Here is a 25,239-nt window from a genome sequence, read left to right as displayed (position 1 = left end):
GTGACTGACCCAGGGTTACAGCTCCTAGATAGAAGGGTTGATAAAGAAAATAAACATGTGGTTTTTAAATAATGTCTCATAAAACTGCAACTGAGAAGTAGCATGGGTTTCTGTGTTGCCCCCACCACCCTCTTCATTTCTCCTGCATAGCAAGGAGGATCCGTCTAACAGGTGGTCCACTTTTTCAGATAGAGCTGATCAAATTAGAAAGCCCAGGGTCTCCATTGCCACCCCACCTAGAGGGGGTGCCCTCCTGCAACTTGAAACCTTAAGGGCAGTGGGGGGAAGATGGGAAGGGAAAGCTCCCTACAGGTCCCCCAGCAGCCCTTTGGGGTGTCTGGTTTATGGGAGAGGCTTTGGGGTGGAGCAGTGTCCTCAGGCTGTGACAGTGGTACCCACATGCTTCCCAGGTGGATGCTGTGGGGCAGGGCCTCCCTCGTGTGCCCCTGGCACTTTCGGCATCTTCAGCAAAGACTGATTAACATGAGTGAGCAAAGTTACCAGGGTCCTCGGTACAAAAGCTGGCCAGCCTCATCCTTCATTTTGAGGGTAAAGATGGCATTTCTAGTGAGTGCTTGCAAGGATGAACCTAAAATACTACATTTTAAAATTTCAAGGTTATAGCCAACCATAGTGGCATACACTTATCATCCCAGGTACCCAGAAGGCTGAGGCAGGAGGATTGCTGTGAGTTTGGACTCAGTTCTGGCCTACGTAGTGCATTCAAGTCCAGCCTGAACTGCAAAGCAAGATCCTGTCTCATAAAAAATAAAATGAGCTTCTTCCCAGAGGACAGTGGATGATTGTCACAAGCCTTGTAGCTTTGAGGGAGGTAGATTTGATGACTGAAATAACCTCTGGCTTGGGTTTTGTGGTTACCTCTGGAGAGGGCCACCATAGTCCTCTTCTCACCTTTCTAGGGGAAGACCCTGAGGCAGGGGCGGGCTTCTGTCTCTGGAGGCGCTCTTGCTGTTTCCCAGCTCTTCCCTGCTTGCTGCCCGGTAGAGCAAGACCATGTAAAGCCCTCTGCCTCACTGTCCCTGCAGTGGCACCCATCCTGCTCCTCTCTGTCCCTTTGCATCTCTGGCCTGGGAGCCACCCAGCCCCATCTGCTGTCCTGAAAAACCCAGCCATGTGGGGGCCACATAGGGGGCGCAGGTGCCCCTAGCCACTCAGCGCACGGACAGAGTTGACTGAGCGTCGTGGGGGACCTGGGGGCCTGTGTGACCCTAGGCCAGCTCCTCTGGCCACATTGTCCTCATCTGCACCACCCAGAGAGGCAAGGGCAGCGCAGAGGTCACGTGAGGGTTCTCAGTCCACATCTGAGATGTACACAGATGTGCTCCGCAAAGCACTGGTGCTTCATTGCTGTTGTTCTTGACAGCCAACATCCTTCGAGCCATTACAAGTGTTGCTTGGGCTCGGAATTCTGATGCAAACCAAAGAATGGGTCATAAAATGTTAGAGCTGGACCTAAGCAGAAAACAGAGAAAGCTATGGTCCCACGTTATGCCCAGAAGGTAAATTTCATGGTATTGCTGTAGTAGCCTTTGCAAGCCAGGCAATGACATCACACTAAAGCCACTGGTGGTGACGGTCAACAGCCATCAGGTAACATCAGCAAAGAAGAGTATTTGTAAGAGAAAATTGCTTAAAGGATGGCAATTTTAGCCAGTTTTCCAGTGGCTTCAGATAAACCTGTTACATTACCTGGAAATGGATTCTGGCTCTTATGCTTCCCTGTAACTTTCCGAGAATGCAGCAGCTGATTTAAAAGATCTATAACTGTGCTCCTTCTCCAAGCCCTCAATGTCAGAGCTTAGAAATGGAACAGACTTGGATGTGCTTTTGGATGAGTCCCTCCCCAGCCACACTTTCCCTTCCTGACAGCCAAAAGAAATTCGCCAGATGCCTTTGGGGAAATCAGGGACGCCCCCCCCCCCCCTTGAGCTGTCGTTGGCTAAACTCAGCAACTAAATAGGTGTGGGTAGCAGGTGAGCCTCAGAACTGATTTCTATAAGGTGAACTTGATTCACCAAAAGAAAATGGTTAAAATATGGCATGTTTGTGTTTTTACACCTAATTCTGTAACAGAATAAAAACTACAATGTAATATTTCTCTTCCAGTGAGATCCCAGGTTGGCTGGGCATGGTGGGGAGAGCCTGTAATCCCAGAGTTGGACGATCACTATGAGTTGGAAGCCAGTTTGGACTACATAGTGAGGCTGGGGGCGGGGGTGGCAGGGAGATGGAGACAAGTGATGGAGGGAGAATATGAATACAACATGGACAGGCTTACGGAAGTGAGAGGGCTTGGTGACCAGGCTGTGCCTCTAGGGAGAGGCACCACATCCAGAGCTGCTCTGAGGAGAAAATTCCTGCCAGCATTGGCTACACTCTGCCTGCTTCACTTCTACAGTGGACTCTAGTGGTAATGTCACCACCACACTGTCCCCAGGGGACCCCAGGAGAGGCTCCGCTATGCCCCTGCGGGCCACGTTTGGAGAAGCAGAGAGAGGCAGCTCTGCATTCCTCCCTGGCCTGTGGCCAGGTTCAACCTTAGACTAGCCCTTGCTGTACTACACAGGAAGATGCCCCGGTGTCTCCCCTGGGCCAGTGGGTTTCAGGTGCAGAAAGGCTGTGCAGAAAGTGTGGGAGAGCCAGGCAGGTTCATTGCCCGCCCACACAGTGCTTTTCTCAGAGTCGTGACCTGCTGCAAGTGATAAATTGATACAGTGGGCCAAGGCCTGGGGGACCAGCTAGCTAGCCTGCTTCTTCCCTTCCTTTGTACTCCTTCTCCTCTCTGCAGAAGAGGAGGAATCCATGTGGCATTTGGATCCAGCTAGGTTTTGTCCTGATGAACCCCTTCTTCAGTTGTGTAGAATCTATTTGCCTTGACGCATCTGTCTGCCAAGTTCCAGGTGTTTTGTTATCCTGTGTCAGAATTGGAAGCTACTGTGTCACTGGGCTCACTGATTTGTTTCCAGTGCACTCCACATGTCACTTAAAGTTCTCCTATGTAGTTTAGGCTGGTGGTGAACTCACTATGTAGGCCAGGCCAGCCTCATACTGTGGCGATCCCTGCTTCAATCTTCCACGTGCAAGGATCACAGGCCTGCGCCACCATGCCAGCTCTGTGGTTCTCAAGGCTCAGTCAGTGTTCACTCTCTTTCACTCATCCCCACCACCCCCTGGCTTTCCACTTGCTGGCCCCACTTTTCCCAGAGTTTCTGCATAGAGCTGCATTCCTAACCTATTTTATATTTTATTTTGAGACAGGTGTTGTGGTTTGTATCTTGTTGCCTCCACCTCCACCCCACTGAGCCTCATGTAGTCATGAGGCAGCTGCTAGAGTTTGTGATTGATTCATGGTCCAATGCTAGGATTATTGGTGTGAGGGATTATGAGTGTGAGTACTACACCGGTCCTGGGGCAGGCAGCCTGAGTGCGACATAGGAGACAGAGCCTTCTCTCTTGTTCTGCTTTTCCTCTTTTGCTTGTGTTGCTTTTGCTATTTTCTGCTGCCATGTGCCACTCCGCCTTGGAGCCAGCCAAGTATGGACTGAGACCTCCACAAACTGAGCTAAATAAACCTTTCCTTCCTGGATGTCAAGTATTTTGTCTCAGCAACAGAGAGAAAAATAACCAAAACAACAGGGTTTTACTACGTTGTCATGACTAAGCTCAAACTTGTAATCTTTCTGTCTGTCCCTCCTAGAGTGCTGGGATCGTAGCTGTGTGCCTCCATGTCCAGTACTTACACACATACACACGTGCGCCCATACACACATGCGCCCACACATGTGCTGTACTAATGTCTGGCTCTGGCTCTGAGACAGCGGGGGATTTCACTTGTGAAGTTTCAATATGTATTTTACACACACACATACACACACACACACACACACACACACTTGCATATAAAAGAAACAAAGCACAGGTCAGCCTGGTGACCTGCTCACACTACAGCATTGTTTCCGTGGGAAGTGATTTTCTCACTTCTGCAGAGCGTAAAACCCTGGGTTGTGGAGATTAATGCCTGTGATGACTGTAGTGACAGTTGTTACAATGTGAGTAAAAGAGTTCAGGCTCCACTTTGGCTTCTGAAGTGTTTTGTAGCCAAGACTGAACCATGGAGAGCTGTTTCTTATTATCGCTAAGTCGATGGCTGTCTAGCTTATGTCTCCCTTTTCAAACCAGTTCATTCTCACTTTGATTTCTGTCTACAGGTCCATTTACTCGGCCTCATCCAGCCATATGGCGAATGGTTTTTGGTGAGTTCATTAGTAGATCTAAAAATGTCTTCTACTTTTTAAAAATTGTTTTAAAAATTGTAGCTATTTGACTTACCACACTATCAAGAAAAGTATTCGTTTTTTACCTCTTGCTGTTCCCAATGTCGTTTCTTCCACTAAAGTTCTCCCATGTGAAGTACTGAAGGTGGCTCCAGCTCTCCAGTGCATCAGCTACCCCTGCTCTGCCTGACCTCTCTGCTGTCTCGGGAGTGTGCTCAGGATTGCTGGTTGGGCTTCGTACAGCCTCAGGTCATCCTGTGAACATGCTTGTCCGCTCCACATCCAGGAGGGAATGAGAACCAGAAGCTCCTTGCCTTTAACATTAGGAATAGGAAAGAAATTGGAAACAGATCTTTTGACAGAGAGCCCTCATTTGAACGAAAGTTTGTTGATAAGTATATAAGATGCTGGCTGTGTTAGTTTTACTTGATTTGTGACACAGAAAGTCCAAATCATCTCAATCAGACTTCAGATAAGCCTTCCTAACTTTATTTGGCTTTGTCTTGCCTAAATAAGACATCAAGTAAATTATTTTAGGTTTGGAAAATGTAATCTTGTGTACACATGTAAAGAGACTAATAATAATGGGTAGATATTTTTAGTTTGCTTTTTTTTTTTCAGCCTTCAGAGACCACAGTTAACTGAGGCCACCAGGGAGTACCAGACAAGCTGGGCCCTGCACCTCCAGGAAGTGGAGGAAGGCCCCCTGTTGAGAATAAACTGTCACATCAAAACCTAGCAGTTGTCACAAAGCACCAGGAAGTTGTTTCAACTGGGTGAGGTGCCTGGCTTAGGTGCCAAACAGATCCAAGGGAATGGTGCCTGCAGAGGAGGATCTCCTTTGCAGGGACTTGGGGGCAGGGCCCTTGCGGGGGAAGAGACAGGCTGCTAAAATAGCCGGCCAGTGTGGAGTGAATCCAGGGGCAGGAGACAGAGCTGGTCAGAGTTGGGAGAATCAGGGCTGTGTGGGCCAGGACATACCCTGAGTGTGGCCACGAGGGACATCCGGAAAGGACTGGCCAGTTTCTATGTAGTTTTTAAAACACAGCCCTTTTCTTATTTGAGAGTTTCTTTTGGGGCTCCTTGATAAGCTGATGAGACTGGTGGACCCTCCCCAACCTCACAGCCCACCCCAGAACTCTAGTTACTCGTGCATGCCTGTAATCCCAGCCTTCTGGGAGGCTGAGGCAGGAGGATCACAGGTTCAAGTCAAGCGCTGTCTCAGAAATGAAGAAGGGCTGGAGATGTAACTCTGGGTGAAGGCTCTGGTTCAGTCCCTAGTACGACAGACAACAAAAAAATATCACCTGCAGCATGGGCAGTTTCTTTCTGTCTTACAAGGTGATTTCAGCAGTATTCTAATTTGAAAAAGGAGTAGCAGGGGGTCATTTAAGGTGAAAATTTGTAAAAACGGCTGATGCAAAACTAACACGGTTCTCGCACTCACACCAGTGCCCTGGGAGGTGTGCCTTCCTGGGCCTGCGGGTTGCAGAGCTAGCTGAGCTGGCGCAGTGTGTGCCCGCGCCACATTTCATTTTACCACAACACTGGACATTTCCCTCCCTGCAGCAGCTCCTTAGAGCTTAGTGCTCCCCAGGTTTGGGTAGGGAGCTGCAGAATCCAGGGTCATTGGTGTCAGGGTTGAGATGCCCCACATCAACATTTTAATCATAAGACTTCAGCAGAAAGAAATGACAGAGTTCCAGCGTGTTTTCAAATACTTCTGAAATGTAATACACTGATTTCTGCCTTCCTAAAATGTGTTGGTAGCTTTTTTTTTTTTAACAGCATGTGTGATTATTAAGATAGCACTTGTGATACAGTGAGACAATAAAAGAAGGCCCAGTCTCAGATAGGTGACGCTGGGCCCCTGCTACCTCAAACCTGGAATACAGAAGTGGCCTCTGACTAGGGCGGCCCCACCCAGCCTGGCCCACTTCTCTTCTCCCTCGGCTTCCTGAAATATCACCCAGGTCATTGTACTGGCTTCCCATTTATTTACCTGGAGAAAAAGTTGGAAGTCCAGGCTATGGCCCCCAAGCACCTCCGTCACTTCAGTAGCACTGGCTCCTGTCCCTGTGAGCTGGTTGGGTCCTGAGCACTTCTCTTGTGTGGCACCTGCGGTCGGGTCCTTCAGGCCTCAGTGCCAGCTTCATTTTCTCATAGACAGCTGTGACCCCCTTGGGATGAAATGAGCCTGCACCTCAGGCTCCCTCAAAATGCCCAGTTGTGATAGAGGCCTCGACAGGCCGTGTGGCAGTGTGTGTGCCAGCCCTGTCAGGGAGCACTGGTGTCTGATGTGTGTTTAATGTTTCTCTAAATTTGATCCTATTTGTGTTTCAGGACTCAGTGTGCTGTACTTCTTGTTCCTGGTCTTCCTCCTCTTCCTGAATTTTGAGCAGGTTAAATCCCTAATGTATTGGCTAGACCCAAATCTTCGATATGCCACAAGGGAAGCGGATATCATGGTAGGTGCTGGTTAGTGGCCTTGCAGAGAAACTGGTGGGCTCTAGGGTTAGGAGGTGAAAGACTTCACGTTGCGGGTTGTTCTTTCCGCATATTTCCTGTGTAGGCCACTAACAGCCAGATCTCTGGCTGGGCTGTTGAATTACATGGTTGTGCAGAGGTGAGGCATTTCCCCTGGGAAATGAAATGCATGCAGCAAAGGTGTACCCTGGGACGGGTCTGAACATTGTCACCTGTGGGCTTGGGCCTGAGTTCTTTTGTCACTTGTGCACATTTGAACTTTGAGTCACTAGCCTGTCCCCTTTCTGAGGTGAAGGTAGCAATTATGTTTTGAGGGGATGTTACAAGGGAAACACAGTGATACTACTCATGTGGCCCAGCGTGGAGCCTGCACAGGCCTTCCCAACACAGGCCTACAGCCGGATGCCACTGTCCTAGTAGTGTCATCCTCTGCACCTCTGCTCCTGCCACTTCAGCCCCAGTGCCTCAACGGTCCGCTGTATTGATTCATTTTTAATTAAACTGCACAAAGCAGTTATTATTCTTGGCTAAAACTGTATTTTGACCTTTAAATAAACTTATTCTCCCTGCACTCTTATTAGTGCCTTTCTTGCCACTGAGAGACAATATCCAACACCTATAAGTTAAAGGAGAAAAGGGTTTTGGCTCACAATTCGGAAAGCTTTCAGTCCGCAGTTGACTGCCTCCAAGGCAGGGCATGTGGCTGAGGAGAAGCTGCTCACATCTTTGGCAGGAAGCAGAGCGCAAGGAGCCCTGGAGGGACAGGGACCCTTCCAGGCCACACCCCCAGTGACGGTCCCTTCAGCACACCAGCTAAAGAAAGCCCTGGCCTGTGGGCACATGGGGCTCCCACGGGGCATCTAGACATGAGCCCTAACACTCACCACAAGCACTTCTGTGACAGAGGTGTGGGAGTATCCTGTGCCCGTTAATTCTGTAGCTCTGGCGATACCAGCTGGGGGATGGAGAGTTTAATTTCATTCAGATACTACCTTGAGTCTGTGTCTGGTCGCACAGATGAAGGGCTCAGTCCCATAGGTCTGCCCACACTTTAGATCCAGATCACAAGTTCAGATTGTCACCTGTGTTGCTGATCCACCAGCCCCAAACAGGAAGTTCTCAGAAGACTCATGTGTTTTGATGGCTCACAGAACTTGGGGAACATTGCATTTGCTGGGGTATTACAAAGGAAGCAACAGAGGACAGACAGGCAAGCAGCCAGGCAATGAAGCACGTAGGAAGAGGCCTAGAAGGGTCCCAAACTCGCCATGAAGTTGAGGTGTATAGTGCAGGTGTGTCGTGCCGTGGAGCTCTCCTGACCCCACAGTTCAAGGACTATGATGGAGAGCCCATCGCAGACGTGGTCCATTGCTAACGCCTCCAAATCCTATCCCCATCCCTGTGGGATGAGGGGTGGCCCTGAAGGTTATAAACCTGTGATTAGGGATGGGTCTCTGGTGGCAGCCCCCCTTCGGGTGCCCCCAAGCGTTGCCTGACTACAGCAAAGGATACCCCCATCACCTGGAAATTTCAGGGGCTTAGGAGTGAGGGTTAAAGACCCAATATTAGCAGCACCCGTACGTATGCTGAGGAAGGTGCGAGGGCTTTTAAAAGAGCTCTGTGCCAGGAACAAGACAAAGATCAAAATCCATATCATCCCATTAATTTTTCTTTCCAGTTTTTAATTGGTTGGTTTTTTTCTTTCTTTTTTTTTTTCCTACTATTTGGTTTTAGTTGAAGAAAAATCTGGTTGTTCTTAGAAGGATTAGGATGGCATTTGGGTCACAGACATAGAATACTTGCTTTAACAAACAAATACCATGAAGAGACTTAATAAAAGGTCCAAGAAGTGATCATTCCCCTGCTGGTTGACTGTGGTCAGGTCTTCCTTGGGAAGGATTTCTAAATTTTTTACTTACTTTTTTTTCTTTTAATGTATTTAGTACAGGGACTACGAGGTCTCACTACGTAGATTGGACTCAGTGATTCTGTTTTCAGCCTCCCAAGTTCTGGGATTACAGGCATGCACCACCACACCTAGTCTCAGTCGCCCTCTCAACGCGCCACAGGGGTGGGGCCTGCAAGGCATGCCCGGGATCCAACTCCCCGGGCCCTGTGCTCTGCCTAAGTCTGCTGAGCTGTCTGGCCAGCCCTTGACTTTCTTAAGAGATGCGATTAAAGGAAAAATAAGCCTGTAGAATTTATAAGTCACAGGGAAGGAACATCTGTTTTGGAATTTCTCCATGTAAGGAAAAGAATGACAAAGGGTGACTGGCAGCTCATGACAGTAATATTTATATTATCAGCTTTCCACTGCTGTAACAAAGTATCTGAAAGAAAATTCATAAAGAGAAGAGATTGATTTGGGGTTGTAGTTGTGGAGGTTTTAGTGATGATTGTTTGGGCCTATGGCAAGGCAGTCCTGGTGAGAGCCTCGGCAGAGGAGGTGCTCACCTCTTACCAGCTGGGAAGCAGAGAAGGGGCCACGATGGAGCCCTCACAGTCTCCAGAGGACTCGGCCCTGACCCCTAGAACCTGTACCAGGCCCACCACACCCAAATCTCCCCTCGTTCTGACAGCGACAGGCCTGTAACATAGCCCTTTGGAGATATTCCAAATCCAAACTGTAGCATTAGTGAGAATGATGGTAACCATAAGGGTCAGAGCAGCTCATGAGCTTGCTGGGTACTTTATATGTCTCCTGTTAACCCTCGAGCATGCGTACTAAATACACCATGTTTTACAGAGGGAGCTTCAAATGCCGCGTGGCCCTCACTGGCCTCCAAATCTTTTCTGAGCTGAGCTTCTAAGTATATAGTTTACATACTAAGTATTTCCATCTTTACAGGAATCTCATGTGACAGAAATTGAGAGAATGGTTCTGCAGATACAGTGCTTCCTGAAACTTTGTAGGCTTTTTGAGCAACGTAAACCAATGTGCAGGGAATTATACTGGTGTCTCCCTTGATCCAGTTGGATGGGAAGAAACCTAATTGCATAATGACCTTGCCATCTAGCATGCTTAGGAATTTAGCAGTGCAGGGACATCTAAGTGTCGTGGTTACAGCCCAAAGATAACTGTAGCTGGCCTTTAAAATCTTGTCTCCATGTATTGGCTAGTTTTTTCTTGCCAAGCCAAGCAAGACATGAAGCTGCCTCCAGTTCCTGGCGATTGAAATACCCCCCATCTTCTCTATCCTTCTCCCTTCCCACTTCCTTAAAGGAGTCCTGCACAGTTCTGAGGGCCTGTTCCCTGATGGCTGTGGAGAAATGCCCCAGCTCTGTAGGCTTTGTGGAAAGGAGAAGCTCCTATACAGGAGACAGAAGGTCTGTAATTCCCTGGTTCCTGAGTCCATCTAGTTTCCCCACTCCCTCACTCATTCCTAACACTAACAGATTATGGCCCATGGAATCTCAGACTCCTTCTGGTCCTTAGAATTTCTATTTCAAATTGGGTTCGGGTGGCAGACATTACTGAAATGCTATTAGAAGCGAATTTCCAGCCAAGCATGATAGTTCATGCCCCTTGTAATCCCAGAGCTGTGAGAGGCTGAGGCAGAAGGATTCCGAGCTTGAGATCATCTTGGGCAATTCAGCAACTGAGACCCTGCCTCAAAATTTAAAAAGGGCTGGGGATGTAGCTCCATGCAGAGGAACAGGGTTCAACTCCCCAGTATGGCAAAAATAAATAAATAAATAAATAAATAAATAAATATTACTGTCTTATTGTCTAGATGATTTGCTGCTTTTAAAAATATAGATTCTGGGCTAAGGGTTGATAGCTCAACTGTGGACTATGTGCTTAGAGTTCATAAGGCCTTTACAGGAGACAGAAGGTCTCCTGTAAAGTCCTCAGCACCAAAATAAAATAAATATTGATTCTTTGTACAAATGTATCGCCACTGGGCTTTAAGAGCATGCGTCAGCTGCAGGTCAGTTGGTCTGCGCTGGGGGCCACTCGTGTAGTAGGTAACAGAGCTTTTCCTATGCCCTACTCCATGCTCAGTGAGGGGGCCGGTGGCCATGTGCCCTGGACTCTTGGGGCTTAGGGGCTGCACCAAGGTAAACTGTTGGCCATTGGACCCTAAGATAATTTAAGTGTTTTAAGAATTTTTTTAGCGTGTGCAAGAGTAGAAAGAATGCCTAGTCCCCAAGTACCCCACTCCCAGCTTATTGTCATAGGCCCAGTGCTTTTTCATCTCTTCTTCTTCATCTTAGGTTATTTTTAAGTAGCTCTCAAAGACTAAACCTAAAATCCATAGGTTCTCATTTAAAAAGTGTACATTACGTTTCAGCATGTGGTCCATGTCCACATTTCTTTAATTGAATGATAAACGGTTTTTCCAGGGTTCACCTGCTCCAAGCAGGATGCTGACAAGCTCCCCAGGTAGCGTTGGAGGCGGCTCTTGCATCTCTCTTGATCAGGAGTTTCCCCTGCACATTTTATTTCTCTATAAACTTTGTTGAAGAAACAATAGTTTAAGGGCCAGCGAGATAGCTCAGCAGACTAAGCACCTACTAAGGCAAGCACAGGGGCCAGGGTTCCATCCCCAGTACCATGTATTGGTAGCCTCCCACATCTGGACTTTGTAGCTTGCATTTGTGGGTGTCACCGAGTATCCTCTTTGCCCTGCATTTGCTCTGCGGCAGAGACTAGGTGGGGCTCCAGATCCCAGTTCCATTGTACAGTGCGACAACATCATATACTACAGGGCATAAGATGTCCACTGGGCTCTCTTCATAATGTTAAGAATGATTGACGGTGGGTTCAGGGAGTCAGCATCAACTTTAAGATGTGACATGCCTCAATTACAGGGGTTGCATTAGAAAGGGGGGGGGAGAAACTATACTTAAAAAATTACCCATTGCAGTACATTGAAATATGTATCTTGTTGCTCAAAATAATGCAGTGCAAAAAGGGTATGTCATAGTTAGGGAAGCACAGTTAAATCAGGAGTTTGCAGTGCCGGAAAGGAGTGGGTGCTTTTGGCTTTAGGAATAGAATCCAGCCTGAGGTCTGGTGATGGCATCTAGGAGAGCTGGGCACAGGCTGGCATCCAAGGTGGGTGGAGCTAGCCAGGTAAAGCAGGGAGTGTTGGAGACTCCAGCCGGGACAGCCAGGGTGGGGTAAAGCCTGCTTAGGGGGCTGAGTAGTACAGGGAGCCAGGCCTTGGCTGTGCCTGAGATTGGGGAGGCTGCTGGAATCAAGCCAGTTCTGCTCAAGGGTGCATGTTATTCTGAATGAAATAGAAAGCCCCAGAAGGTTTATAACCACAGAGTTACATTGCCCTTGCTGATGTTTTAGCGAATGAGTCCATACCCTTCTCTGCAGTTTAGTTTAGGAGCAGGAAAAGCTCAGAATATCAGCTTATTTCTTCTCGTAAAAGCTGAGCAGAGCAGATGGCTTTGGACCTAGCCACCTCAGCTGCGTAGCCCCCACTCCAGATCTAAGCAGGCTTGACACCCCCAGCCCATCAGATGACCACTAGCTTCTGCAGTTGCAATTTGTCTGCTATTATCAGTAGTCTAGAAATGATTTAAAGTCTATGGGAAGCTATATTATATGCAGATTTTTTTTTTTCCCCTACCAAAAATCAAATTCAGAGCCTTGTGCTTGCCAGGCAGGCTCTGTGCCACTGAGCTACATCCCTATCCCTCATATGCAGATCTGACATTATTTTGTATGAGAACTGGAGCATCCTAGGATTTTAGCACCTCAGGGTATGCTGGAACCAGTGTCCTGGGAGACCAAGGGACAGCTGTGGACTGCAGTCTGCAGTACTCCTGGCCTTCTCAAGACCAGGACAGGGTGAGGGGGTGGGACTCTGGAGGTAATTAGTTTCCTCTTAATAATTCTAATGTTAATAGATGTACTTGGCTCTTTGTGATTTTTTTTTTTTTTTTTTGTACTGGAACTTGAACTCAGGACCTCATGCTTGCCAGGCAGGCACTGATGCTGAACTAAATCCCCAGCCCTATTGTTGTATTTTTTTTTTTAAAGTGCCCTCCTATAATTGAAGCATAAAGTACAAAGGCCTCTACCTGTGATTAAAAGTAGCCTTCTGCCAACAGACCTGTCCCTTTCCTTTTCTAGCCCTCAGTAGCAGCCTGTTCCAGAATCAAAGAAGGGTAGAGAGGTTAAGACTTCGGGGCTGGTGAGCTCTCGTCAGTCTGCTCCTCACAGCCTCATCCACGCATCACCCCATCCGCCTCCAGGTGTGTCCCTGGCAGTCTGGGAGCCCCTGGGAAAGTTCTTGCTGTTCCAGAGGCTGGGGACAGATTTCTCCTCTCCTCACAGGGCCTAATCTTGACTGATCCCTTTGAAATTTTGGCTTCTTTTCTCCACATTTCCCACCTACACCTTATAATGTATCTGACATGAATTTTTCCCTTTAGCCGGTCATAGATAAACACTGTCCAACTGGTGCTACTTCTTACCAGATTTGTTTGGGGGAGGAAAAGACTGTGAAATGAGAAGATTGCTGAGAAATGCTATATGTCATATAGCCATAATTTCTGTGGCTATAAATAAAGAATGTATTCAAAACAAAAAGTTACTAAAAATGAAGTTCAAATTCTTAATCTTAGAAGTTTTTGGCATTTAAATGATATAACATCTGATATGCTTTTGGGTGAGAGATCCTATTTTTTTCTTTTCATTTCTAAAGTGGAGTGATTCGGCTTTTTTCTGAGATACATAATTAAGGCTTTATGTTTCCATTAAACTTCTAGCTAACTAAACCACTGCAGTTTTGCTGTGTGGTATTTTTAACATCAATGGCACTCTATTTATTTATTTATTTATTTATTTATTTATTTATTTATTTTATTTATTTTTTTGTGTGTGTGTGTGTGGAACCGGGGATTGAACTCAGGTCCTTGTGCTTGCCAGGGAAGCACTTATTCCACTGAGCCATCTCCCCGGCCCCCGCACTCAATTTATTAAACTTTAAAAAAAAAAACAAAACATGTGATTTCCTGTTTAACGCTTGAGATTTAGATTTCCGAACAAATTTGGATTCTGCATTCCGTGTTTCTCTAACTGACTTTAATTCATGTTTCTTTTCTGGTCAGGTGAGGCGGTCTGTGAGATGCCACTTCTTTACGATGTACTGAGCCTTTGTAAAATCAGCTCGCTTTCCTTTTTAGCCCAGTGTTTGCAAGTGAGAGCCAGGCAGTTCTGCCCTATAAACTCTAGTACTTGTCCACTTGCTCCAAAAGCCTTGTTTTTAAAACTGAACACAGCATGTCATCTGTCAGAGTTACGTGTGTTCATTCGCTGTCTGCTTCCTGAAGCAGGTTGTTTCCTAGGGTCCGATTCCTAAGCCCCTTTTCCTGTGTCCTCGTAGGAGTATGCCGTGAACTGCCACGTGATCACCTGGGAGCGGATTGTCAGCCACTTTGACATATTTGCCTTCGGGCACTTCTGGGGCTGGGCCATGAAGGCCCTGTTGATCCGGAGCTATGGTCTGTGCTGGACAATCAGTATTACTTGGGAGTTAACCGAGGTAAGACGGGGCTGGTAGCTGCCAGGACTACACAGTGTGGGCATCTTATGTGTCGGAAGACTAGAAGTTGTCAGGTGACAGTGCTTGCCAGCTTGGGTTCAAAGCTGTTTACACTGACCCCTGAGAATATTCTGTACCCTTGTTGAAAAAACAGACTCTTCTTTTCTGTTTGATAAAGTGTGCTTTATCCCACAAGTCTTACAGTGAAACTGATAAAATCAAGTAAAAAAGTTAAAATCACAAGTGAGACAAATAAATGATCATGAGGAGATCTGCTTAGAAATAAATAGATTGGCTAGTGAGATAGCTCTGCAGACTCAGCAGTTGCTTAGGCAGGCGCAGGACTGGGATTCTGATCCCTGGCACCACATGCCTCGCCAGCTCTGCCCATGGGCGCACTGAGCCATCTGCAGAAAGAGAGAAAGAGATGCTGGCTTCCCCACACAGTAGTCTGAGAGATGAAGAATCAGGTATCCAGATATTCCAAGAGCATCGCAGGATGCAGCTGAAAAATGGGTTTGCAATAGAGCTCGGTATCTCTATGATCAAAAGGCTGTCTCAGTGGAAGACGGTATACGTGTAAAAACTATTAGCAAATGAAATTTGGAGAGCTGATTCATGGTTGTTCAGGCAGAAGCTCCTAGTCATTCCTCGAGGACAGACTTTGGCCGCCTCTGCAGGCTGCTTCCTGGAACCAGTTGGACCTTCACACAGCAGGGCTTCTGCCCTGGACGCGGCTGCTAAGCCTTTTGTTCTGAACAAAACAGTTTCCGTTGTTTCTGAAACATCCTCATGTCCATCTCTGCCTTGTGAAACGGCCATTCCTGTCCTTACTGCCCCTACTCCAGTATGTTTTCCTTCTAGAATCCTCGTCCATTTGACCCCAGAATGGATCTGCTATGGCCCCACAGTACTCCACTTGTGTCACCATGGAAATGCTGGCCTCAGTCTGCCTTACTTTGTGGTTCCAGTTGTGTGACTGCACATCCAACCCTTCCCTTGAGGTCTGCAGCCCTGTTTTCTTCCCAGTGTGTGCATTATGGGTGCCTAAAGACAACAGTGTTGCCAGTTGTGACTTGGGTAGGGTGAGATGGCCTTTGGGCTGTCCCTTGCCTAGGTCATGTCACCTAGGGCCAACTCCTGGCTTCCCCAGCTTGTTCACTGATTTGCCAACATAATATGGAATACTTCTGAGGTGGGCAGCTTAACTTCTAAAGCTGACCATATTGAGAATTAATGGCAATACTCTGTTGTCAGGTGTGCAAAATTTCCTCCTTTTCCCTCCTAGATCCTTGTCTCCCTTTGGCCAAGGTGATTCCTAGGCAGTGTATTTTAAAAGAGGTGCTGTTGTGTCTAGAAAGCCTAGTGTTTAAAAAAGAAGTACTGCTTGGATAAAGTTGGAGGGCTGCAGATTTAGTTCAGTGGCGCAGTGCCTGCCTGGCAAGCATGAGGTCCTGAGTTCAGTTCCCAGTACAAAAAAAAAAAAAAAAAAAATATCCCTGGATAAAGTTGTTTGCAAACTTTCTGCAGTATAAATACAAGAATCAGATTATAGGCTATGATAGTTTCATTTTCCAGCACATATAAAATGTAAAAGACCGGGTGTCTGCAGCGCTCAGTTCTGGTGTTGTGTGTGCTCCGCAGCTCTTCTTCATGCATCTCCTGCCCAACTTCGCCGAGTGCTGGTGGGACCAAGTCATCCTGGACATCCTGCTGTGCAATGGGGGTGGCATCTGGCTGGGCATGGTCGTTTGCCGGTTTTTAGAGATGCGGACCTACCACTGGGCGAGCTTCAAGTAAGTTTTCTTCTCGGACACTGGTCACAGCTCTGCCCACTGTGTGCTCTAAGTGCCTTACTAGGAGTCGTCTTGAGCCCAGTCCTTTTGTTTGAGACAGGATCTCTCTATGTAGTCCAGGCTGGCCCTGAGCTCACTGCGTAGCCCATGCTGGCCTCCAACTCATGGCAATCCTCCTGTCTCCACTGCTGCTGTCACAGGCATGCGCCACCACACCTGCCTTTAGTATATATAGTCCTTGGCAATACAGAATAAATTTCACATTAGCAGTTGAAACTCAAATGATCGTAAACATATTATTCATTCATCCAGAGAATGCTAAATCATTTGACTTTCTCTGTTTTACTTTGTATATTTAGAGAGTTCTAACACTTACCCACCCCCACCACTACCCTTTTTCTTTTGGTGGTACTAGGGAATGCATTAGGGACCTTCACACTGAACTATATCCCTATACCATCACTACCACGACCACCCTTTTTTTTCTTTTGAGATAGGATCTTGCTAAGTTGCATGGGTTCAAATTTGAAATCCTCCTACCTTGGCCTCCCAGGGTACTGAGATTACAGGCCTTTAGTCCCTTTCAGTTGTCTTTGTTTCTAAACAGAACCTCCTGAGCTAGCGTTCAAGGCATTTAAGGTCCACCTTCTCAATAGTGTTCTGATCTTCTGCTCCCACCAGAATCTGTAGATCTTTGCTTAAATGTTCTAAGGCTTTCCTAGCTGGTGTCTCCAAATCTGTCCAAATCCCTCCTGAAAACCAGTTCTGGAGACTTTCAAACAACATGGTCAAGTACAGACACAGCAGTGACTCCCCTTCTCTGGTGCCAAAATCTGTACTGATCGTTTCCCATCCCTAGGATGAAGCACCCAACACCCACAGCTTACAGGAGGAGAGATTTATTTTGATTCAGTGTCAGTGCATTCAGTCCATGGTCAGTTGGCTCCAAGGTAGAAACCGCTTGGCAGAGTGGCCTGGCAGAGGAGCACTATCCACCAGTTGGTGGCCAGGAAATAGAGAAAGCAGGAGGAGGGGCAAGAATACAACCTTCGGGGTCACACCCCCAACAACCCACCTCCAAATGTGAGACATTGGGGGATATTTTAGATATAAACCATAAAAAGCCCCTTGGAGGACAGACAGGATGGGATAAGATGTACTGGCTGACATGCATGTTCATCCTGAGCTGCCTCCAGGCTGTTGTGTTTAAGGTCTAGTTTTGTGTCACCAACTCCCAAGTTAAATCCCCCCGTAGCTCAGCAACAGCAGGCCAGCAGTGCTGCTCAGAGCCCTCACTGTGCGATTCCCATCCAGTGTTCCCGTTCCCAGCCTTGTCAGATACCCAGAGCTCTGCTGAGACCGAGCAGATGGAAGGAGTCTGAGCACCTGCTGTACAGTCCGCAGCTTTTTTCCCATGGTTTTTCCCATGCATGGTCTTGCTTTGTAGTACAGGCTAGTATTGAATTCACTATGTAACCCAGACTGGCCTCAGACTCTGGGTGATCTTCCTGCCTCTGCCTCCTGAGTGCTGCAATTACAGGCATACACTACCACACCCAGCTTTTTTCCTGGGTTTTGTTTTTTGTTTTTTTTTTTTTTTTTTTTGTTCATTTCTCTTCTCCTTTCTTAATCCACTTGGATTTTCACTAGAGCTGTTCTCGTCTTACAGGGACATTCATACCACCACTGGGAAAATTAAACGGGCCGTGCTGCAGTTCACCCCTGCGAGCTGGACCTACGTCAGATGGTTTGACCCTAAATCATCTTTTCAGAGAGTGGCTGGGATATACCTTTTCATGATCATCTGGCAGGTAGGTGCACATGCCCATAACTAGGGAAAAACAAAAGCAAAAGGAATTTCAAATCAGTGTCAGCTTATGTGGCATAGCAATTTAGAACATAGGATATTCCTCAGTTGACACAGAATAATTAAGCAGGGTGCTCTTCTACACCTGCGCTCTGGCTTTGTTGTGAAGACATTTTATTAGAAACACATCAGTTCCCTGAAAAAGGTCATGTGTAGCGTCTGTCACTCAGTAGATTGATTAAGCATTGGATTGCTTGTGAGATTGCTCATTCATTCTCAAGACTAAAGGAACAAATGAAGGCTTTAGTTCCTCACAGCGTGTGGCGGTCGCATTGTACCAGCTCTGCTCTCAGGACCCTGGTAAGGCGCAGAGAGCTAGGTCAGCTCTGCACTCCTGAGCAAGCAGAGCCCTTTGGTGGTGTGGGCCCCGCAGTGCTGTCTGAGGGGAAAGAAATGGCGGTTACGAGGGAACCATTACCTGATGAAGGAATGCAGATGCTGGTCACGGCAGGGCCTTCTGAGACTTCTGTTTCTAGACATGGCCTTTTTATGGAGCCTTCTGTCCCCCGGTGGACTCACCAGGGAAACCAGCTTTTGCCTGAAGGATCATTCTGAGTCACCAGAGATTGTATTTTGGACTCCTAAACACAAAATACTCTAAATTAAAGGAAAAAAATAGCAGATACCTACAAGGTCTTCCTTGTACATACATGGGAATAATGATGCCTATCTCAGTAGAGGAGTTTACGTAGTACCGAGAAGTGTGTGTGAACTGGTAAGTAATCGTCATGGTGGTCTGCCTCGTGCCTGTGCGCTCTGTGTCCGTGGAGTCACCCAAAGGCAGACTGAACATATTTGAAAAAAAAAAAAAAAAAACAACCAATAAATACTACATCTGTATTGAATGCATACAGACTTTTTCTTGTTATTCTCTAAGCAGTATCATATAATAATTACTTACATCATATTGTTAGCAATATAGAGATGATTTTGCATGTATTTTACTATATAAGGGACGATTTTGCATGTATTTTATTATATATCACATGGGTAATAAGTACGTGCTATGCAATTTTGTATTGAAACACTTGCGCTCTGGTAGCTTCTGGAACCAGTCCCTGACGGGTAGCAAAGCACAACTCTATAAAAATGGGGCTATATCTAGATTGGGATTGGGCTTTGCCTTTTAGGGTTGAATGTTATGCAAGGTTTTCTTTTATTAGCAAGAAATATGATTGAATTTGAGGAGGAGAGATAGTACAGTTCTTCTGGAAGCCCTCAGCCATGTCCTGTGAAGCATGCCTTTCCTGTAGCCACAAGCGCTGTCCCTGAAGTCAGTGCCACAGGAGAATGATACACCCTTGTCGAAGTGTGTGATGTGTTCTCTCCAGGCATCATGACCTTTCTGTAGCCCACGCCTCTTGGTAGAGATGTGGAATTGGGGTGTGAGCAGACAGCAGCCTCATCCTGGCTGCAGTCTCGTGCTGCTGCCAGGCGCTCCTTGAAGTGTCAACCTTAGGGAAATGCGCTGCTACCTGTGGCGGACTTCAGATCAGCCCCTGTACGTGACCTGAGGTGCTGCCTTTGGCTGCACCAGTGTTCCACAACACCCGCTTCCCGCCTCCCGCTCCAGGCTTTCTCTCCCAGCGGTCCCAGCGGATCACACATGAACCTGTGACACTCATGTAAAGAGGAAATGTGACAGACAGCTAATGCCTAAAGTCCCCATGTGTCCCCGCCTCCTCCCAAACCTCTCCTGGACCCTCAGTTGGTCAGCACTTATTTGGCTCTGGCTGTTACTAGTTTGAGTAGCAGCCCCCGGGAGATCCACGTATCTTCTGAAAGTGCTCGGAACGTTGCTGGTGATTTCTGACTATAGATTGAGGGATACTGACCTATGATGAACCAGGAGATTAATCTCTTGTCTTGCTTTTCAGTTGACTGAATTGAACACCTTCTTCCTGAAGCACATCTTTGTGTTCCAAGCCAGTCATCCATTAAGTTGGTGTAGAATTCTCTTCATTGGGTGCATCACGGCTCCCACAGTGAGGTAATTCCGGCTGTCATTTGAAGATGCTGACCTGCTCTGTCTCCTGCCCAGCATAGAGAAAGTCATATCAGCTAGGTTTTCCATGAAAATGCCTTTCTAAAGAATTACACACCCAGAGTGTGAAGTAAATGTTTTGCTGTCAGACCTCAATGTATTTCCTGGGGCCTTAAAAAAGGAAAACATCAAATAATCAATGCCCCAGTGATAATGCTGTTTATTATTTCAGATCCTTTCATAATCTTTCACCACTGGTCTTTTTTTCTCCTTTTATGTTTTGTTAAAAAAAAAATAGTAGCAGCAGCACTGAGGTTCTTAAAATGAGACTGTTGGAAAGACCACAAGTTCTCCTAGCAGAAGTGAAGTCATAACTGACATTTTCAGGACGAGACCTTACTAGCTTTTTTGGATCTGATTAATCTTCAGGTAGCCCTCCAGGATACCTGTGGTGCGCATTGGAGATCTGTATTCATGGAGGGCCTGGAGGGAGGCGTCCCTCGCCCACTGCCCCTCATGGATATCGAGTGACCCAGTACAGTTCAAAGACAAACATTTCATGTGTTTCATTTTACCTATTTAGAAATGGCATTTGGATTTTATAATTGACATAGAGTAATAGCCTTCATCTGTAGTCACACCAAAGATTGCTTTATAAGAAAATGTTTCTTTGTAAGAAGATACCTTCCAGAGATACAAATGTAAACTAAGCATTTAAAAGACTTGGTTTTTCAGAAATGGTAGGGTTACTTGGGTCATTGTTTCTAATATATGCATGAACTATCCAAGTAGGGGATTCACCTCCCAGACAGCATCTCTTGCCTCCAAAAAAAACTGCCCACCTCTGGAGTTGAACAAACCAAGTAAAATATGTCTGAGAGCTTCTGTGGTCTGTTTAAAGCCACAATGTCCATTTCTCCTTATTATGAACCGATCAGGTGACAGCATCCCTTTGGAACTGGGTAGGCTGGCAGCCTGCCGAAGTTCTGAATCTCGGAAATGCTGTTTCTCCCCGACAGCTTGGAGCCTACACCCTGCTTACAAAGTTTAAGTAGGGACTTTGCAATTGATTTCAGGAAGATTGGGAGCAGTTCTTATTTAAAATTAGGAATAATCTGGGCACTTAGGGGTGCCGGGGAGATAGCTCAGTGGAATAAGTGTTTGCCTGGCAAGTACAAGGGTCTGAGTTCAATCCCCGGTTCTGAAAAAAAAAAAAAAAATCTGGGCTGGGGAGATAGCTTGGCGGTGTAAGAGCTTGCCTGGCAAGCACAAGGACTCAGGTTTGATCCCTGGTCCCTCGTGCTATGCCAGCCCCGGCCCCTGGCGTGCTGGTGCATACCCATAATCCCAGCACTGGGGAGGCTGAGATAGGAGGGAGGATCACTGAGTCTGAAATGCATAGTAAGACCCAGTTTTTAAAAGAAAAAAAAGAATAGTCAATAAAGCCAGTAAGAAGAGAAGGAAATCTCTTCCTATAAAGCAAAATGGCACATCATGACTGATTTGCTATGGAATTCCACTTGTGTTAACATTCTAAAACAAAATCTAGAGGCTTAAAAATACAATGTTTTCTACCTTTGAGAGCACCTCCACATGTTTGTTAAGTCACAATTTCTATTTGCTTCTTTAAAAACAGACAGAGAAGCCACTGTATGTGTGCTCTGTCACTGCCTAATGTCGTTCTCACTGAAGTGAACGCGTGAACAGTGTGTTACTGAGCACAGTGCTCTAGGGGGTTCTGGAGCAGCCGTCCACTGAACACAGGCAGCTCTGTCGGGCTCCAGACAAACCCTGGCATGACGTGGCCCTTTCCTTCCCTTTCATTAGACTTCGTGACTCTGCTTTGAGATGTGGAGTGAATATTTGAATTTGATGATGTAAAATCCAATAGAAGGGGAATGTTCCCAGTGAAAGACTGCAGCACAACTGCTGAAAGCAGATTGGATAATAGATGTTAAGTGTGAAGAAAACCTACATTCTTCACGACTAGAATTCACTAGGGTCTTCAGAGTAGAGAGGCGGGGTTTCATAAATGAGCTTTAGGCATCTGCAGTATAATGCGCAGCTTTTTTTCTTTTCCCCCTGCTACCTCTAAAGGGGTGGCAGGGCTGCATGCCAGGGCTGCCTAGGAGGCTCCAAGCCACTCAGTCCTGCGTGGCAGCCGCTTAGTGTTGGTAAGCTGCTAAGCACCAGAAATGTGCCCGCTTTGCACTGCAGTGCGCCACATGCAGGAGCCGTGTGCGACCGCATCTCACAGAGTTAGTATGAGCAAAGTAAAGCGCTCCACCACAATGTTTTTAGTGTCACTTTAAATATTGATTTAAATAGTACATCTTTCTATCATGAATTTTGTGTCCTCTTGAATGTGACAACTGTCGGGCTCATAGTCGATTGCTCTGAGCATTTCCACATTCAGTCCCTGGCATTCAGCGCTAGCAAGGTATAGCTAGGATTCTAGTCCAGTTTCTGAGGGCCAGTAACATTTTTTCTCGCCCAGTTGTGATCAGAAACCCTTCATCTTCAGAGTGCCAGAGGGGACAGTGAGTGAGCTGCAGAGTTGACCCCCTGACATCACCTCCTCAGAGAGGCTGCCTCAGCCTCCTCACTGCCTCCACTTTGGCTGAAGGGGCCTCGCTCAACCAAGGCAGAGCCAAGCCCGCCTTTGCCAGCGGTGTGTTCGTTCACGTGGTGCTCCCCTCCCTCCAGCCTAACCCGCATTCTGAGTCCGGCTCAGGGATGTTTGCCTAGGCCTTTGCTTTCTGTGTTCTTGAGCAGAACTAGCCCAGGCATCTGGGGTGTGCGCAGCAAGGCCAGATGTTTTTTTTTTTTTTTTTATTCTGTCAGAGTGACTTCATGATGTGTTCAAATGGCTCTTTCGGAACCCTTGGTGAATGCTAACTTTGCCAACTTCGTTCTTGCAGGCAGTACTATGCCTACCTCACCGACACGCAGTGCAAACGTGTGGGGACGCAGTGCTGGGTGTTCGGGTGAGTATCTCACAGCTGGACATCAAAGCCACTTAAGCTGGGTGTCTTCAGGTGTTTCGTGACCCTGTCAGGAACCTTTCAGAGGAATCCCCTGGGAAGGCAGACGAACGGCATTTGGTCTTATTTTTATTGACATCCAGTAAGTCCCTGGCTTATGAACATTCGAATTATAAATGCACAGATGTGCTATATCAGACTCACTTTGTCAGCTTTCAAGTGAATCCAACGTAGAATTCTTCCAGAGTGAAACTCATTGTAAGTCAGGGACTTTCTAGATACCCCTCACTTTTAAGCAACTGAGCTAACCGGCAGGGCCTGTCACTCACTTATAAAACTTAAGAAAAAGTACTAGGAAGTCAACCAGACAGCATTCCCACATAGAACTCAGATACCTGGTCCTATGAAATACATTAGAGAATGGCTCAGGTGCCTTTCCTCTGAATGCTTCCTGAGTTTGGGACACGGATGTGCTGTGGGCTCACCCTCACTTTATGTCATTGTGGCATCAGACGGGACCCTTGAAACAGCTGTATGCCGAAGTGCAGTTTTATTCAAAGAAAAAGCACAGCCACAAAAAGCACATTGCACAGTGGTTGCAATTCATGGTTTTATTACAGGTACAGATGCTCTCTCTTAGCTTACTATTATTTAACTGATGTGGGATCATAGACAAGCTTAACACCCCTCTTATAGCCCTGTTGGGTATGTGCCCCCCAACCCCCCAGTATTTCAGGTCAGTCATTCTTCCTGCCTAAATATCAACAATTTACTATCTCATTTAGTAAAGGAATTTCAGAGGTATCTGGAAAATCTGTGTCACAAGTTTTGTTCCTGAAATAGTACAGATTCAAGACCTCATCTAGCTTCTAAATTGTGTATGACAGTATAGAGACAGTTTCAGGAAAACCCAAAAGAAATGACTCTTTCTACAGGGTCTTAAACAGAATAGTCTTTTTTTCAATCAAAAAGTGATGCAGAGCAGGGTTGGTCATGCCCACTTTTTATCTCAGAGTGTGTGAGAGGCTGAGATAGGAAGATTTGCCTGCATTCAGGGCCAGGTTGGGGTACATAGTGAGTTCATGGGTAGCCTAAATTACTGAGTATGCATGTCTCAAAACACACAAAAAATAATGCACATGCATAAATTAAAACTTCAACAAAGTACAAAAAAGAAACTAAAGATCACTCTAAGAGGTCAGCACTTCAGAGGTAATGGCCAAAAGTTTTATTCTTTCAAAACATTTTTCTTTGTGTGTGTATGCATGTACATGTGTGGGTTGTTCCACCTTCTGAGGAATTGGAACATACTAGCTTTTTCCCCCGGGACACAGTACGTGATGCTGTGTGATATGGCGCATTCTGAGAGGGGTCAGTCAGTCATCTCGTTGTGAGGCAGGGACATCCAAGACGCAGGGCGTGGCAGAGCAGAGCTGCCTAGTCATGGTGATCAGGAGGCAGAGCGGGAATAGCACCAGAGAGAAAGCGGCCAACCCTTCATGTGGTACCCAAGGCGACGCCTCCGTGACCCAGCCAGATGCCCCCAGGAGTGTGCCTCCGCAGCCCTCTCAGTGGCTCCCAAACCAGGCAACTTGACACAGTCAGGCTTAACTGTCAGTTGCATCACCTACAGTTTTAAGGGATAAAAAAATGTTGCTACTTGAGTTAGATTTAGGCAGAGGTCCCACAGGAAACAAGGGGCCATTATCATTTGTTTTCTCCTATAATCTGCTGTAAGCCATTTCCTACCCTAATGGCTGCAGCCTTAAGAGCGTTAAGGTGGATTCGGTGTCCTTTGGCTATTGAAGTGTGGCAAGAAGGAACATTCTCGCATCTTTGGGATTTCTGGTGGGCTGGGCTGAGGAGGCTCCCACTGCCCGGATGGTGAGCTGGGTGCCCTTCCTCTTCCATCTTGTGTAAGGCAGAAGTCATTCCCAGCAGCTGAGTTCTTTGTTCTTGGTTATGTGATCCTTCCACCGGCATTTTCCCTTCGTGTTTAAAAGTCTCTGGCAAGGACTCACCCCACAGAGCTTCATTCATTGAGCTGTGGAGGACAGGGAGACACGGGTCAGGGAGCGCAGCAGCAGCGGGACAGAGCTGCTTTCTGACTGGCAGCCACTGTCGCCATCATGAGAGGAATGGCACAGGACTTAAGAGTGTCCGGCAGCTCTGCGAAAGAGTCATGCTTTGTTGAGCAGTGTGAAAGAAGCACGCAAGGTGGACCCTGGCTTTTTAGTACCTCTGAGAATCAAGACCCCCTAGAATGGTGATGCCACGATTAATGAGTCTTGGGAAAACCCGCAGGCCATGGGGACAGA

At 46.8% G+C, this 25,239-nt stretch overlaps 1 protein-coding gene across 1 annotated transcript in view; it reads left to right on the top strand.

The window, feature by feature from the left end:
* The window catches only part of Ptdss1 (phosphatidylserine synthase 1), a 62,573-nt gene that overhangs the window by 23,064 nt on the left and 14,270 nt on the right, over positions 1-25,239 (top strand). Inside the window, exons 3-9 of the mRNA XM_004641293.2 lie at positions 4,230-4,274; positions 6,639-6,763; positions 14,132-14,290; positions 15,935-16,086; positions 17,756-17,897; positions 19,831-19,943; positions 22,859-22,924. Of these exons, the coding sequence (XP_004641350.1) occupies positions 4,230-4,274; positions 6,639-6,763; positions 14,132-14,290; positions 15,935-16,086; positions 17,756-17,897; positions 19,831-19,943; positions 22,859-22,924 (802 nt within the window). The remainder of the gene's footprint in view (positions 1-4,229; positions 4,275-6,638; positions 6,764-14,131; positions 14,291-15,934; positions 16,087-17,755; positions 17,898-19,830; positions 19,944-22,858; positions 22,925-25,239) is intronic.

Source organism: Octodon degus, unplaced genomic scaffold (assembly GCF_000260255.1).
Source record: "Octodon degus isolate 3935 unplaced genomic scaffold, OctDeg1.0 scaffold00134, whole genome shotgun sequence".
Classification (NCBI taxonomy): domain Eukaryota; kingdom Metazoa; phylum Chordata; class Mammalia; order Rodentia; family Octodontidae; genus Octodon; species Octodon degus.
This window is presented reverse-complemented; position numbering and strand designations above follow the sequence as displayed.